This window comes from Corvus brachyrhynchos, unplaced genomic scaffold (genome assembly GCF_000691975.1).
Source record: "Corvus brachyrhynchos isolate BGI_N302 unplaced genomic scaffold, ASM69197v1 scaffold152, whole genome shotgun sequence".
Lineage (NCBI taxonomy): Eukaryota > Metazoa > Chordata > Aves > Passeriformes > Corvidae > Corvus > Corvus brachyrhynchos.
In genome coordinates, this window is record NW_008237447.1 from 5,819,074 (window position 1) to 5,832,908 (window position 13,835).

Here is a 13,835-nt window from a genome sequence, read left to right on the forward strand (position 1 = left end):
CTGGGAAGGATTTTTGACAGGAAAATTACAGGATTGGTGCCCACTCTAAGATTTATGTTGATAATTGAAGCTGCTTCTTCTCAACAAAACGTAAATGCAGCTTAAATAACTAGCTAAAAGAAAAGAAAGATTAAAAAAAGAAAAAGAAAAATGTGTAGATATGTAGAAAGATTGTAACTTGCCTGTCAAGGCCATTATACCCCTCAGGCAGTTGTCACTGAATCTGTGGTTAATGCTCACTATGTGCCAGTCAACTAATCATGCTACTTTTGTCCCTTCCCGATTTAAGCAGTTTTATGAAATTTGCTAGAGAAATGTTACTTTATAAAATGCTAAGATTAAAAAAAAACCCCAATAATTTAGTGGACATTTCTGTCATTTATCTTCTCCAGTAATATCCAGCAAAGATAAAAATATATATGAGCATTCCTGGATGATCCTGAAGGATTTTCCCCCCCCCCCTGCTTAGGGTTTTGAATCTCAGTTTTCAAGAAAGTTTAGAGGTCAGTCTTTATGCTTTCATTCTGTACAGTACTTGAAGTACATGTACAGCCAGTTAAATGTCAGTGTGGAAAGCTTGCATACAATATGTCTGAAAATGGTATTTCATTTATTTGTGGTCTGGGCCAGGCTGGAAGAAACAATAGGAGGCTTGTACTGTATTGTGTGCTGGCTGGCTAGCATTGCCTGTGAAAATACAAACATGGTACATATGAGCATATGTCAAAACTTTGGTTTTTAAACGAATTCTTAACTGCCTTTAAACATCTTACATTGAAATTGGCTTTTTATTTTTCCAGAGTGACTTAGAGCAATTGATTTTAGCTCTATAATCCTTTGTTTCTATGCCTTTCCTTGGGAGTTACATAGGAAGAGAGTAAAAATACAAACAAAATAAGGTTTTTAATCCCTCTCTAGGCATTTCTACCTTGGAAAGAGGGATTTGAAATTGGTGAGCCCAAATGTGAGGGCAGAAGTATTGAATGAGGGGCTTTTCACAAAAGCTGTGTAAAAGTTCAGGATGAATGGACACAAATGCAGCTTTGCAGTGACTGGGACGTGTTCTCTGGGAACACAGAAGTATATTAGAGGCTTTTTTAGCTGCTGCAAAAGGCCAGTGCTGGTAGGCACAATTTTCTTTACTTGTGCTCTTAGCTCTCCTTTCACTGGGTTTGGCCTGTGCCAAACCTCTTGGAGATGCTGCTTAAAATCTGGGTTTGGAGCGATGTGCAGACTTGGGCTGTGCAGGGGTGTGTAGCCAGCAAAAGGGTTTGGAAGCTCCTTGGCTCTGTTCTCTCTACCCAAACCTTACCTGAAGAGTAGGTTTATTGCTGTTTGAAATGTTTTGTATTTAATGATCTGTAATGTTCATGTAAAACTACCCTGTTTTGCTACATACAGAATGCAAATGTATTTCAGTGTAGTCTGGCCATACTGTGAGAGATTTGAGAGTGTGTGGCAGTGCTAGCTGATTAGTTTAACATATAATTATCTTGAGATGAAGAAAATGTGAAATAAAATGAAAATTGTACATTTTAGAATATTTTCATTTCATATACATATATATATGTATATATATGGGACATATTTGGCATATATTTAAAACAGAAGTCCCTTGACCACTCCTCTTCTTGTCTCCCTTCCCTGTTTCCATATCAATTTATGGTCTATTAACCTGCAGTGAATAGATCTTGTGTTTCTTTCTGGTGCTTCGCAGCTGTTCAAACCCCATGTTATTAATGTTAATAAAGAATCTTGGCATCTGAGATTTTAATAATCAGGAATTAGTGACCCAAGAGACTAATTTTTATCCATGGCAAAGTTGTGCTTAGAGAAATAAGGAAAACAGTAATTTGAATATGAGTCAACATTTTAAAACCCTGAAAGTTTTGATAGCTGTTTATTCCCAGTTTGGAATTCTTGAGTACCCAGTTGGTTGTTACGTTCATCTGTAGTATATATCTATGAAGACTGTTATTGTTTGTTGGTTGGGGTTTTGTTTTGTTTTGTTTTGTTTGGCTGGTCTTTTTTGGTTGTTTTGTTCGTTTTTGGGTGGTTTTGGTTTGTTTTTTTTTTTTTTTGATATGCCAGTTATCAGCTTGAATTTTGAAATAGTTTGAAATGGAATGCTTTTCTAGAAGAGCATCTTGTTTAGGAGTAGCTTGTCTGGAAGAGTATCTTCTTTGTTTGTAACTTTTCTTTTCTTCTGGATACTCTTGTCTCAGTTTTTTCTAGGTTGGAGATATCTAGAATTTTATAAAGTAAAATTTTCCTTGATGCAGGAGGCATAAGAAGCCCTCAGGCCCTCCATGCATTTACACCTCTATGCACTACGTAACAGGGAACTTCAGAGTGAAATAAAGTAGTAGTAGTAGTGAAATAAAGCAACTTTGTGGGCAGTAGAAATGTTAAGTTACTCTGTAGACGCTGCATGAATTAATGGCCTTTTTGAAAGGCTGCATGAGGTTGACTATGGCTTTGGGTTATGGATTAGAGCAGTTCCAGTTCTGCTGGTTGAGATGGTCTGATCTCTGTGGAGTATCTGTAGGACTAGTTTTTGTAATTCTAGATATGCATATGCATGTATGTATAAATTTATGTACATGAATAGATCCATGTAAAGATTGATGTGATTTAGGAATATGGCAGTTCACTAACATAGGTCCCCTGTTGAAAAAATGCTTTTGAACATACTCACCTGGGAGAACCTTGCACACAGTGAAGTGCATTTTTCTTTTGTACACTTTGGGATGTTAATAGCTGCTCTTATCAAATGCTATGCTACGAGACCGTGACTGTACCTGGCAGTGATTCCCTAAGAAAACTTTACATTTTTACCTTGCAGGTTCCCGTCTTCGACAGGAAGATTTCCCACCTCGAATTGTGGAACACCCCTCCGATTTGATTGTTTCCAAAGGAGAACCAGCCACTCTGAACTGCAAAGCAGAGGGAAGGCCGACCCCCACCATCGAGTGGTACAAGGGGGGCGAGCGGGTGGAAACGGACAAGGATGATCCACGCTCCCACCGGATGCTGCTGCCCAGCGGATCTTTATTTTTCCTGCGCATCGTGCACGGGCGCAAGAGCCGGCCGGACGAAGGGGTCTATGTGTGTGTGGCAAGGAATTACCTCGGGGAAGCTGTAAGTCACAATGCATCACTGGAGGTGGCAAGTAAGTACATTCCCCCCCCCACTCTTTGGTAAGAGCCGCTTGCTTTGATGTTACTTGAAGATAAAAATAAGTGTGAGCTGCCTCTGAGGCAGTGACTTAAAAGCAATGAAGGAATTACACGGTTAATTATTATTTATACTGAGATAGGAAAATAGGAGAGTCAGAAGATGTATCATAGCACTGGAGAAGTTCAGATGATTTTGTGCTCACTACTTTTATGCTTCCATGAAATTATGATTGCTTACTGTTTGTAACATCCTGTACACTTAGTTTCAATTTATACATGTTTTTTCCTCTCCAGATAACCATGCAATTTACAGTGTGTAATAGGAGGTAGGATAGCCACGATTTGATCTAACAGGGTAATTGTTGTTCCACAAATAAACACTAGGAAGAATGGCAGATTTAGAAACAATTTTTTTTTTTTCTCTGAAGGAACTGGCCCACAAAATTATCTCTCTGGTTTTAAGTATTTGGCCAATGGAAGGAGCAGTCAAGTATGTTCGCATCACTTTGTAATGCTTATCTCTTCCTGTGTATCCTTTAAACTCTACTTGTTTTAGAGGAAGAGAGTGTGCATTAAAGTGGTTTAAGCATTTGTATGGAGGGCCAAGCGTAGGTCAAAAAAAATCAGTTTTGGGGGTTACTGAAGTATGAGAGGAAACCTTGCAATTCAAAGTTAGGTATCTGTTTTGAAGTGGCTTTTATAGGCTTCCTTTGTAATGTGTAGCAATTCACCTGGTGTCCTGTTGAAGAGCAGCACAGAACTGGGTGAGTCACTCTGAAAACAGTGATCTCTGTTGACTGAATGATTCATGTTGTTAACTAGCTCTGAAGAGGCTCTTATCTCTTAGATAAGTTAAGTGCCACCGTTGGTGTATAATTTTGGAAGAAAGGTTAAATTTTCATAAGTCTCACCGAAGGCCAAGGAATAAACTATAAATTTGTGCATTTGCTTGAGCCCTCCATCTAGTCTTGCATATTTAAGACAATCCCAAGGACTTTAATAACTACACCAGAAGGATCTCAAGCTTCACATATAACAAAGTGGATATACATGACTAAGATCATGCTGTTTCCTCGTTAACCACTTCTAGTGATAAAAGTAATCAGTGTCTGGGTAGCTGGAAGGATGCTTATCCAGTAAAAGTGTAATCTTGTTAAGTGTAATTTTGAGTGGGCATTTAATGTCTAAGATCTTGATTTTTATCTAATTGCTATTTCATTTATAGCACTTCATGTTGGTTCTTAGAATGGGTTTTAATGTTCTGTGCTTATTTCACATTCTTTTGGTTTGTGATGTACCTCGAAGCAATGTGTGAAATGCACGTAGTGTTTCTGTGTCTTCGACAACTTTTCATCAGAACCCAGAAACGTGAGGTGGACTCTTCAATGGCTGATGCACTGTGGCATGCAGCAATTCAACTGGTACATAATTGTTAAATGTGTTTGTCACCCCTGGCTCAAGTAATTTTCATGTGATTATACTAGAGAGTCTGACCAACAGGGTCTGAATGCAAAATACCGATATTGTCACAAGTTTTTTGAGAGTTTCTGCCAACACTCAAGACAAAAAAGTATCTTCTTACAAGCATGTAAATGTACACCATTTAACAATAGTGTAGCAGTAAATTCTTAATCCACCTCAAAGCGGATCTCACTAGCTCTTGTATGAAGGGGTAGTATCAAAAAATAACCACCAACAGTGCTGCCAGGGAAAAAAGAAAATCACAATTAATATTTGGAAATAAAATTTGTAGGTATTATGGCATACAGTTTTAATTGCATACCAGGACACCATAGACAAAGAATTTGAACAGTAAAGGTTATTATTTTAGTAGAAAAGGTAGTGATGTGACAGTGCAATAGCACCAAAACACTTTAAATAGCGCAGAAGAGGTGAGGAACAAGGAAAGAGTTGAAGGCTGCTGGAATAAATTTGCATTAAATTAAAAAGCTCTGCATTATAGGGGTAATGCTATCGTCATTATAAACTGGAGCTAGGTTCACAGCGGATTGCTGCAAATCAGCAAACTGCTCTGATTAGTTCTCAGCACACCTGTTCTGAGCACCAGAGCATTTACATTTGTATACCTCTAGTCATACACAGTTGCTGGTTTAGAAATCCTTATGTTACAGTTTAATTTTTGTAGGTTTACAGAGTCAAATTGCCTTTATTTGGTGCCTACTTTCCACAAAGTACAGAAGATCATTGAGTACTCGTTATTTGCTTTGATGCTGCAATTTTACCCAAAAACCTTTTGTGAAACAGGAAACAGCATCATGTTTTGCAGTGTAGCTGCTAACTCTCCCTGGAAGAGGCAGCTCATGTCTGCACCAGTTTGTTTCACAACATGATAGGCAATTTATCACCCTTCTTCCATCATCTCATATAATAACATTTTCAATGGATGTTTTACATTTGACTTTAGATTCAGGTTAATATTAAAGTAAATTTTCATGTCTGTATGCCTTCCTGCAATTATTTTTTAGCTTTTTAAGCAGTTTCAATGCTCATCTTTTGAGATTTGCCCACAAAGAGAATTTGTTGCCTATTTGATTAGGTGGACATTTTCCTTAATCGCACTGTGCATAGATTCCGTAGTAGCAAAGAAGGAAATGTAGTGGGATTTCAAAGCTACAAAGATTTCAGAAGATTGCACTGTATTAAAAGCCATTTTATCTTTTTAAATACCTGTGTATTTTAAAAGCTTGCGAAACAGCATTAGATTTGATTACCACAAGGGAGTAGGGACTTAAATCATAGAACTGAAGGTAGTTTTCCCTGTGCTTTGTCACTTTATAGTCATCAACCTCTCTTTGGTGACTTGACTGACATTTGCATGTCATTTAATCCAGAGGGTGCTGCATTTTCTTCCACTGATATATATCTCAGTAATGATAGTGTTAGTCCTCAATTAATACCATTGAACATGACCTAAATACCATTTATTATCAGCAAATTGAATTAAATAAGTCTCGTATTCAGTCTCTGCCTCTTGTGGCCCTTCCAGAATGTTTGAAGATGTCGTGTGTCTACTCACAGTATTGAGGATTTGTTATATCTTCTCCATAATGCTATTTTATTTTATATAAAAGTATTTGTGCAGCTGTATTTCCTTAAGTTTCTATGGTTATTTCTTTGAAACTATGCCCCATCCCCTAAAAATCCTTAAAAAACAAGGTGATCCTCTGGCTGGCGAAGAGTGGTATCCTAAATCTACCAAACATGTTCTTTAGCCAGCCACTTGATATTTCAGGAATTAAAATCTTTCAGACACTTTAGAGAGTAGTAAAACTACTCTCTTTTACACAGCTCTGTGCAAAGAAGCTTTGTAATTTAATATTACATGACATTTTCTTTGCAATTTGGATCTGTAATATCTTCATAAATGGGAAGGAGATCAATTGGCATAAAAAGGAAGGCAACAGAAATGGGAATTGCAAGTCAGTCAAACAAGTGATGTAACTCCTTTTTAACTGGGGGATTTTTAATTTTTTTTTTTAAGTTGACTGGTTTCATTTGTATTTGAAATCCCATTTCCAGAATTTTTTTGAAATGGAGACTGGCTGTATGTGTTCAGAGTTAATTTCCAGAAGCATGCAGTTTCTGCAGTGTAGCCCAGAAGGGGAGAGCGATGGGATAATCAGGTAACAGGCTGGAGGCATCCTCCAGACTGAGGCTCTTCCAAGTCCCATTTCCCTCCCTCTTCCTGACTTCCTGAACTCAGCCTTTTGATCACTGGAGACCTGCTTAAATTATCTCCATGTTTTGTTTTGGAGGAATGTAGCTGGTTTTGGGTTACTGCCTACCAGTGACATGTTCTCTGGTGGTGAAAGGTCCCAAAGAATGTGAAAAGGGCATGTCCCTGTCAAAATGAAGCTGGCTAATTCTCTCTATAAATGTCAGGTGGGAGAAGAAAGTGGAATCATACAGCCTCAGAGTAAAGGCTGAAGACTGTTTTGGCTATCACATAAACAGCTGGAAAACAAAGTCATTTTTCAGAGTAGAGAAATACAGTTTTGAAAAAGTGCATTATCCGACTGGAAAGTGGCTGCAAGCTGCTTCATATGTTTGAATCTCTCAGGACTGTCTGGTGAATGGATCCACCTGATTAACACCAAATTCAGCTATTGGTGTGTGATAGTTTGATGCAAGTGTTTAATTTTTTTTTTTCTGTAATTCCTTTTTGAGGAAAATTGTACTTCTGGATCGTGCAGATATCTGTTGAGTAACAATTTTGTAGAAGCCTACTCATGTCGAGAGTGGCAGCAATAGCTGCAAGGAGTATATTCATCTTCCTTTCCCTGCTGTAGAAATTTTCTGGGCTGTTAAGAAAAAATAGACTGCAAATGAAGCTGGTTATGTTTGCTAGTCAGGGGCTCTGCAAATCTGTTTTGCAAATCGTATTTCTCTGAGACAAGCATATTTCTCTTTTACCACAAAAGTTTTTTCCTCTCACCCCTTGCCTTGTCAGAGTGAGTTTTTAGAGAAGGGATATATTTATGACCAGGGTACTTGGCATGATTCTTTCACGTGTAGCTTTGTCATCATCATAACATAATCTTCAATATATACTAGATGACTGGTTTAGTTTTAAAAATGCTTTGTTACAGTTTTAAGATTATAGAATCTGAAGATCAGTGATGACTTCCCTGTAGTTCACTTTCCTGTTAGGCAGAATATGAGCTGCTCAAATAGCTGCAAAATTCTTCCTCACTTTGCATTAATTTTAGGCAATATACAGTCTTCCTGTGTTATTGTTTGTGTTACTACCTGCAAGTTATGCAACATTGTCAAAAGTCAAACAATTAAATTTGTGTAAATGGACCTTATGTGTAATCACTGGTGTGTTAAGAGAATGGGACAAACAACAGGTGACTCCCTTCAGCTGCATGACAATGAATAAAACATTTTGGATGCGCATCAGAACTTCCATCATTTGAGGCACCCATGTGCATGGCAAACATGTGCTGTTTATGTTGCTTACAATTTTATTTGGCAAAGCCTCCCAAAAGTCAGGGCTTTGTTTCAAGTATGTGGTTAGTTCTAAGGTGTCACAAAAGGTCTTTCTTTTTGGGGTCTTTTGGCTGCACTCATGAAATAAATGGATAAAATAATAGAATTACTGGCTGTGCATGCTTTAGAGAGGGTTACAAGATTAATTTTTGCATTAAGGAATAAACTTATGTACAGATTTAAAAAAACAAAACCCTAGAGATTAAAAAAAAAAAACAAAACAGAACCTAGAGAAAACCAAAGCAGTGAAGTTTGACTGGAAATGCCGTAACTTAAATGTGCTTCTAAGTTTGGTATGGCAGAACTTCATTTTACAGTTACATCTAAGTCTATTATTAAAGGAAATTTCCATGTTTATTATCTAAAATGCAGCTTGTATGTATTTGGAAATTTGTAAGATTAGTTCTTAAAAGTCTTAAAAATCATGAGTTGTAAGATTCGTATTTCAGGGTTTTGGTTGTTCTGTGGGGATGTTTGGAAGCCTGTTCATACTACATCTGAAGTGCTAAGTTTCACTAGATTTTGGAAGCAGACTGTGAAGACTTTCACTGAGGATGTGCATCAACATATTTGAGCATTATAGCTAATTCTGTATCAAAAGAGTTCACAGGTGAGTGTTATTGTCAGTGGATAACAACAATACTTGAAAAATGAAAATTTGTCATGAATGCTGTTACATGAGACTTTCAACCACTGTGAAAACAGAGCACATAAATAAAAGGGTCCTATTCAATGCAATCATGCCAAGATCAGGGCAAAATAATGCACACCTTGCCTGAAAACTGTTTTTACATGTCTGTGTTTTCTCAGAAACTGCGTAGGAAATTAGGAGTAGAGTTCTTGATGGGTTGTGATACTGTGAATAAACAGATTATTCTTAAACTGATGACTAATTTAGGGTGTTATGATGGCCATGCTGGGATGGATGATTAAGCAAAATTGGATGTTTTATACTCTTGCCAGAAATTGCTGTGCTGCTCAGCAAATTCATTAATCAAACAACGTGGTGGCAGTCTTTTTGTGGAATGGCAGCTCTTATGGGTAAAAGATTATCTGAAACCTTGAACCAAAACTGGGGGATTTGGCTCTTAAAATGAGGTGAAAGCTGTGCTTTGCACATTTCGTCATCAAGTTGTTAGTTTTAGAGAAAAAAATTGAATCAGAGTTGTTCAGGTTGAAGGGCTCTACTATTTCAAGCATGAGCCTGAGACAACTATTGAGGTATTTTTCTTGACTCCAGCCACCATAGTGAATTGATACCGAAGTTCTCCTTAGTTTTGCTTTTCAGAGGCCTGTGGAAGACAATTTGGACTGCTAGCATCAAGTATAAATGCAAATAACAACAGATATCCTAATTGCATGAAGAAGGAAAAGGAGGCTTTGGTACTACAGTCTATTTTCGGTGTCTGATGCTGCTTCTTCTCCTTTCCCACAGCACTAAGTGATGTGCTGTTTAATAGGCCTCCAGCCTGTGTGCCCATGGCTGAGCCTCAAGCAGAGTTTGGAGGGAACTCCTTGGTGCAAGTTATCAAATTCACTGGCGCCACTGGCTATCTCCTCTTTTTTCCTGCTTGTGAGCTTCCTCAGGTCCAAGGGAGTCTTTATATGGTGTTTTTGTCTAATAGATGTCCAATAGATTTTCTCCCAGTTTCTGCTTTAGAGTCTTGATCTCTCTTCCCCCACCTCCAGCGCTCCTCCTCCTCCCTCCCCCAAAACATCGTGGTAGAACTAGACGAAGCGAAGAGCGTTCCTATTTTTACGAGTGTTTCCATTTCCTAGCTGGTGATGCAGGACGTACGCCTGGAGGAGAAGTATAAAGTCAGACAAGTAAAATGCTGACTCGTAATCCTCATGTATTGGTTGTTCTGATGCTTTCTTCCCCAGTATGACACTTTGAAAAAAGTTTTTCTGAAGTTTTGGAAGACTTGCTTCTGAGCTAGTATTTGGAGATAAATTTGCAGTGTGCCAATATATTTTGCGTATGAATTGAGAATATTTGGTAAATACTCCATGTTAACGAAACATTATTTTGAATTCTCATTCCCCAGGAAACAAAAGTATCTTCTGTGTTTAAAATGATGAAGAAATTCATTTTGGTTTTTCTTTTTTACTGTCATCAGGTTAAAACCTTTCTTTGAGATCATACTGCTGACAAAGACAGATTTGCATCTTTGTGTCTGTGAGCTCTTTTGGTGAGAATTGTTTGACTTGACTTGTATCCTGTATGTAAATTGATTTCAGCTGATCACTTTGAATTTGAAAGAAATTTAATTTGAAAACTGCCCCTTTCCACTCCCTGAGGTAGTAGATGCTTCTCTACGTCATCTGTTAAGCAGTACATAGTCAGCATATGTCTGTTCCTCTCCTATTTAAACTGTTTTCTCCAGAGAAAGAGAAATTCCCTTTAGACCCGGCAGACATCTGCTGACTCTGTCCTACTAGCAAAGCGACTGAAAAGATATCTTTCCTGTGATTAAAAGAAATATGTCTGGAGGCGCTTAGTTTTGGTTCAATTAATCAAAGATTAAACACATGTGGACTCTCTAAACTGGGCTTCTTTGTGCTTCTATGCTATCAAAATTGATTGGGGAGAGGAGCTGTGTGTTAGAACTGGCTAGACTGAAATGTAATTAGTTACCTATATATATGCTATATAATTCAGTTCCAAAATGTCACAATAAGTAGGAGGGGAAAAAACACACAAAAAAACCCCTTGTTTGTTAGTTTTTAATTAATTTAAAATTTTAAAGTATTTTAGTTTAAGGGGGGGGGAAAAGGGGAAAGTGTCAAATATTTCTGTAACACTTGTTTTTAAAAGAAAAAAAAAAGTCTTAGGGTTATGTGATTGTGCTACTTTATACATAGTTGCCATTTTGGTAACCATTTCCAGATGCAAAGGCATTTTTGGTTGCTTTTGTTCCTCAGTTCCTGTTAGTAAATGCTTTTCTGGCAGAAACTATTAGTGTTAAAAGTCTGGTTTTCAACTCAATGCCTTATCCTTACTCAACAATAGTACTACTGATAGACCGTTTCATAAAAAACCTGCAGGCTTTTCTCTGATGTTAAAAGAAATTGATTACTTTTTTCACCTGCAAGTAGACAGAATATGTAGACTAAAAATTCTGCAAGAGTAAGATGGCAATAATTAAGCAGATTCCTTGAATACCATGCTGTTCTTAAATTTTTCATCAGACACTAGCAAGTCTCTCTTGTAGACATCTTTATCTGAAGAGAATTTGTATGGCTCCAGTTTTATTAGTGGAATTAGTTCTTTGGTGTATTATGTGGTGTGGTTTTAAAACAAGAAAGGCTCCACTGATAAAGTGACTTAAAAAAAATCTCAGTAAAGTGGTGTCTTCTAGACTGCTCTTTGTAATACCTATGATTTTGGTTTATTAATAGGTCAAGTTTTCCTCAAAATATATGAAAACTTACAGATGTTTCTCTTTCTAAATAAACATAAAATCCAGTGTAAAGGTAATTTTCGGCAAAATACTTGATATGATGGCAAAGTTTCTTTATAAAATAAAATGTATTAGACATGTAATAATAATTATTGAAGAAGTGGACACTGAAATATTCAAAACTGCCATAATAGAATTAGCTAGTAAAATACAATAAAAATCTCCTCAATTTGTAGCTCTTTCACTCTTAATGGGCTGAACCAGTCCTTTGATATGAATAAAAGGTGTGATGGTAAGCATTGCAAATTATTTCATTTTAATGTGGTAACTGAATTAATTAGGTTTTTATACCCAAAAATAGTCACAATATTTTCCCAAAGTAAGAAAACAAAATCATAAAGGTCAGCTTACTTTAGTAAATTTTGTCTCTATATAGAAGAAAGAGGACCAAGGGATACTTCAATTCCAGCACCTTAGCATTGTTTTCCTTTTGCAAGAATACCATGAAAAGTCCTCTCTCCTCTATTTATAAGTAGGTGTTTCAAAAGAAGTTCTTAAAGGCATTTTATAATATTTAAATGTGCCCATATTTGGCAATGAAGGTGGTCTTGCTGTTTCCTAGACAGAAAAACTGAGGCAGGAAGAAATTAAATCTTGATCTCAGAGGATCACAAAAAAAATCTGTCAGCTCTGGAGAGACTGGGAGTTCTCTTGCAGTTCTGTTTGTTCCTCACAAGACTGCTTTTCATTGCTGTGTTTTAAGGACTAAGTGAAATGGTTCATAGCAATTTTTAGCACTAATTACCAATAACTTTGGAAACCCTTTGAAATGTTCCAAAAATTACCCCATTTGGGTGGTGCTGGGATAAAAAAATGAGTTCTCTAACTTGTAATTTTCCATTTTCCTGGATTTATTCCTCTAGAGCCTGTTTTTTTGTTATCTTATTTTTTTGTTTTCTCCCTGCCAGCTGCTCATGTCTCAGATGAATATCTCAAGATGATTGAGTCTTTAACCTTCTGTTGCCCAGAGAGCAAAGGCCAAAAGAGCACAATATGTAGGTGGTGTAGGAGATGCTGGAAACAGGGACACTTGTTTTTCTGCCTTCAGTTTACTGTGTTCCTCCTGGGCTCAGGAATGTTCCTGGAGAAGCAGATGAGAGTCACTGATTTTAATTTCACTGATGCTCAGGGATAGCGCCTAAATTCAAATTTAGGCTCGTTGCTTTACTACATAGACTCAATGAGGCACTCAGTGCCATGGTTTAGCTATTAAGGTAATGTTAGGTCAGGTTGGATTTAATGATCTCAAAGGTCTTTTCCAACCTAGTTCATTCTGTGGTAGAGGATGCGAAGATTTTGTGCCTAGACCAGGCCTTCCAGACTATCTGCTCCAGCTGTGTGACCTCCTGTTGCAGAGATTGTAGCTCCCATGAGGGAGTGGTGCTGCTTTCCTCCCCTGTTCTAGGGCTTCTTGGGGCACCAGTTTACTCATGCTCTTCCCTGCTTATGTAGTAGATGTGGCAAAACTATCTCTGAAAAGCTCATCACAAAAGGTGTCTGAGCTCGAGAGCCTGGTGAGGTTGTGGTCCCTCCTCTGGCTTAGCCCAGCTAGGGGCAGATGCTCTGAAGGACCCAGCCTGCTCCAGCTCTGCCCCACTCAAGCTGCTCTCTGGACAGGCAACTTGGGAAGGTGGGAAAGTGCTGGAACTGTTGCGCTTCCATTCTAGCCCCTCAGCCATCACCCACGTTCTTTTGTTCCTCCCACTCCCTACTTCTCCTCACTCCCTTTCTTTCTTTCCCTCTCTCCTGTGGGCTAAGCAAATTGTTTAGCACAGTACATGATGTGCAGTCTTTGCTCTAGGCCATCGTGGGATCCAAGTAAAACCATCTTGCAGAGCTGGATTCAGCCTTCAGGCTGTCAGTTAGTTATCCCTGTCGTAGAGGGAGAATTGCAACTCATGCATATTTCTGCTCTATGTCATGGAATAGATGCAGAGCTTCAAAGTTAGGAGGGTAGAAAATGGCAGCAGTAATTAGCAGTTATAGTCCCTGGTTTTGCTCCTTCAGTGTGCTGTCATCATTTAAATAATTTGTTGCTGGAAAGAAGAAAGTAAGCTTAATTTTTTCCTGACTTCAATTATGACAAAAAAGAAACCTGATTTAAACCAGTCTTCCTAGAGGATTAGATGAGTGTGAGGAGAGCTCGTCCGTAGAAGAGCAGTGTAAACTAACAGTAAAA

The 13,835-nt window shown here is 37.9% G+C and overlaps 1 protein-coding gene across 8 annotated transcripts in view; it reads left to right on the forward strand.

The window, feature by feature from the left end:
- Nucleotides 1–13,835, forward strand: part of ROBO1 (roundabout guidance receptor 1) — a 704,028-nt gene that overhangs the window by 447,441 nt on the left and 242,752 nt on the right. For all 8 annotated transcript variants that reach the window (XM_008631567.2, XM_017731506.1, XM_017731505.1 and 5 more), the window contains one exon: nt 2,846–3,172. In XM_008631567.2, the coding sequence (XP_008629789.1) occupies nt 2,846–3,172 (327 nt within the window). The remainder of the gene's footprint in view (nt 1–2,845; nt 3,173–13,835) is intronic.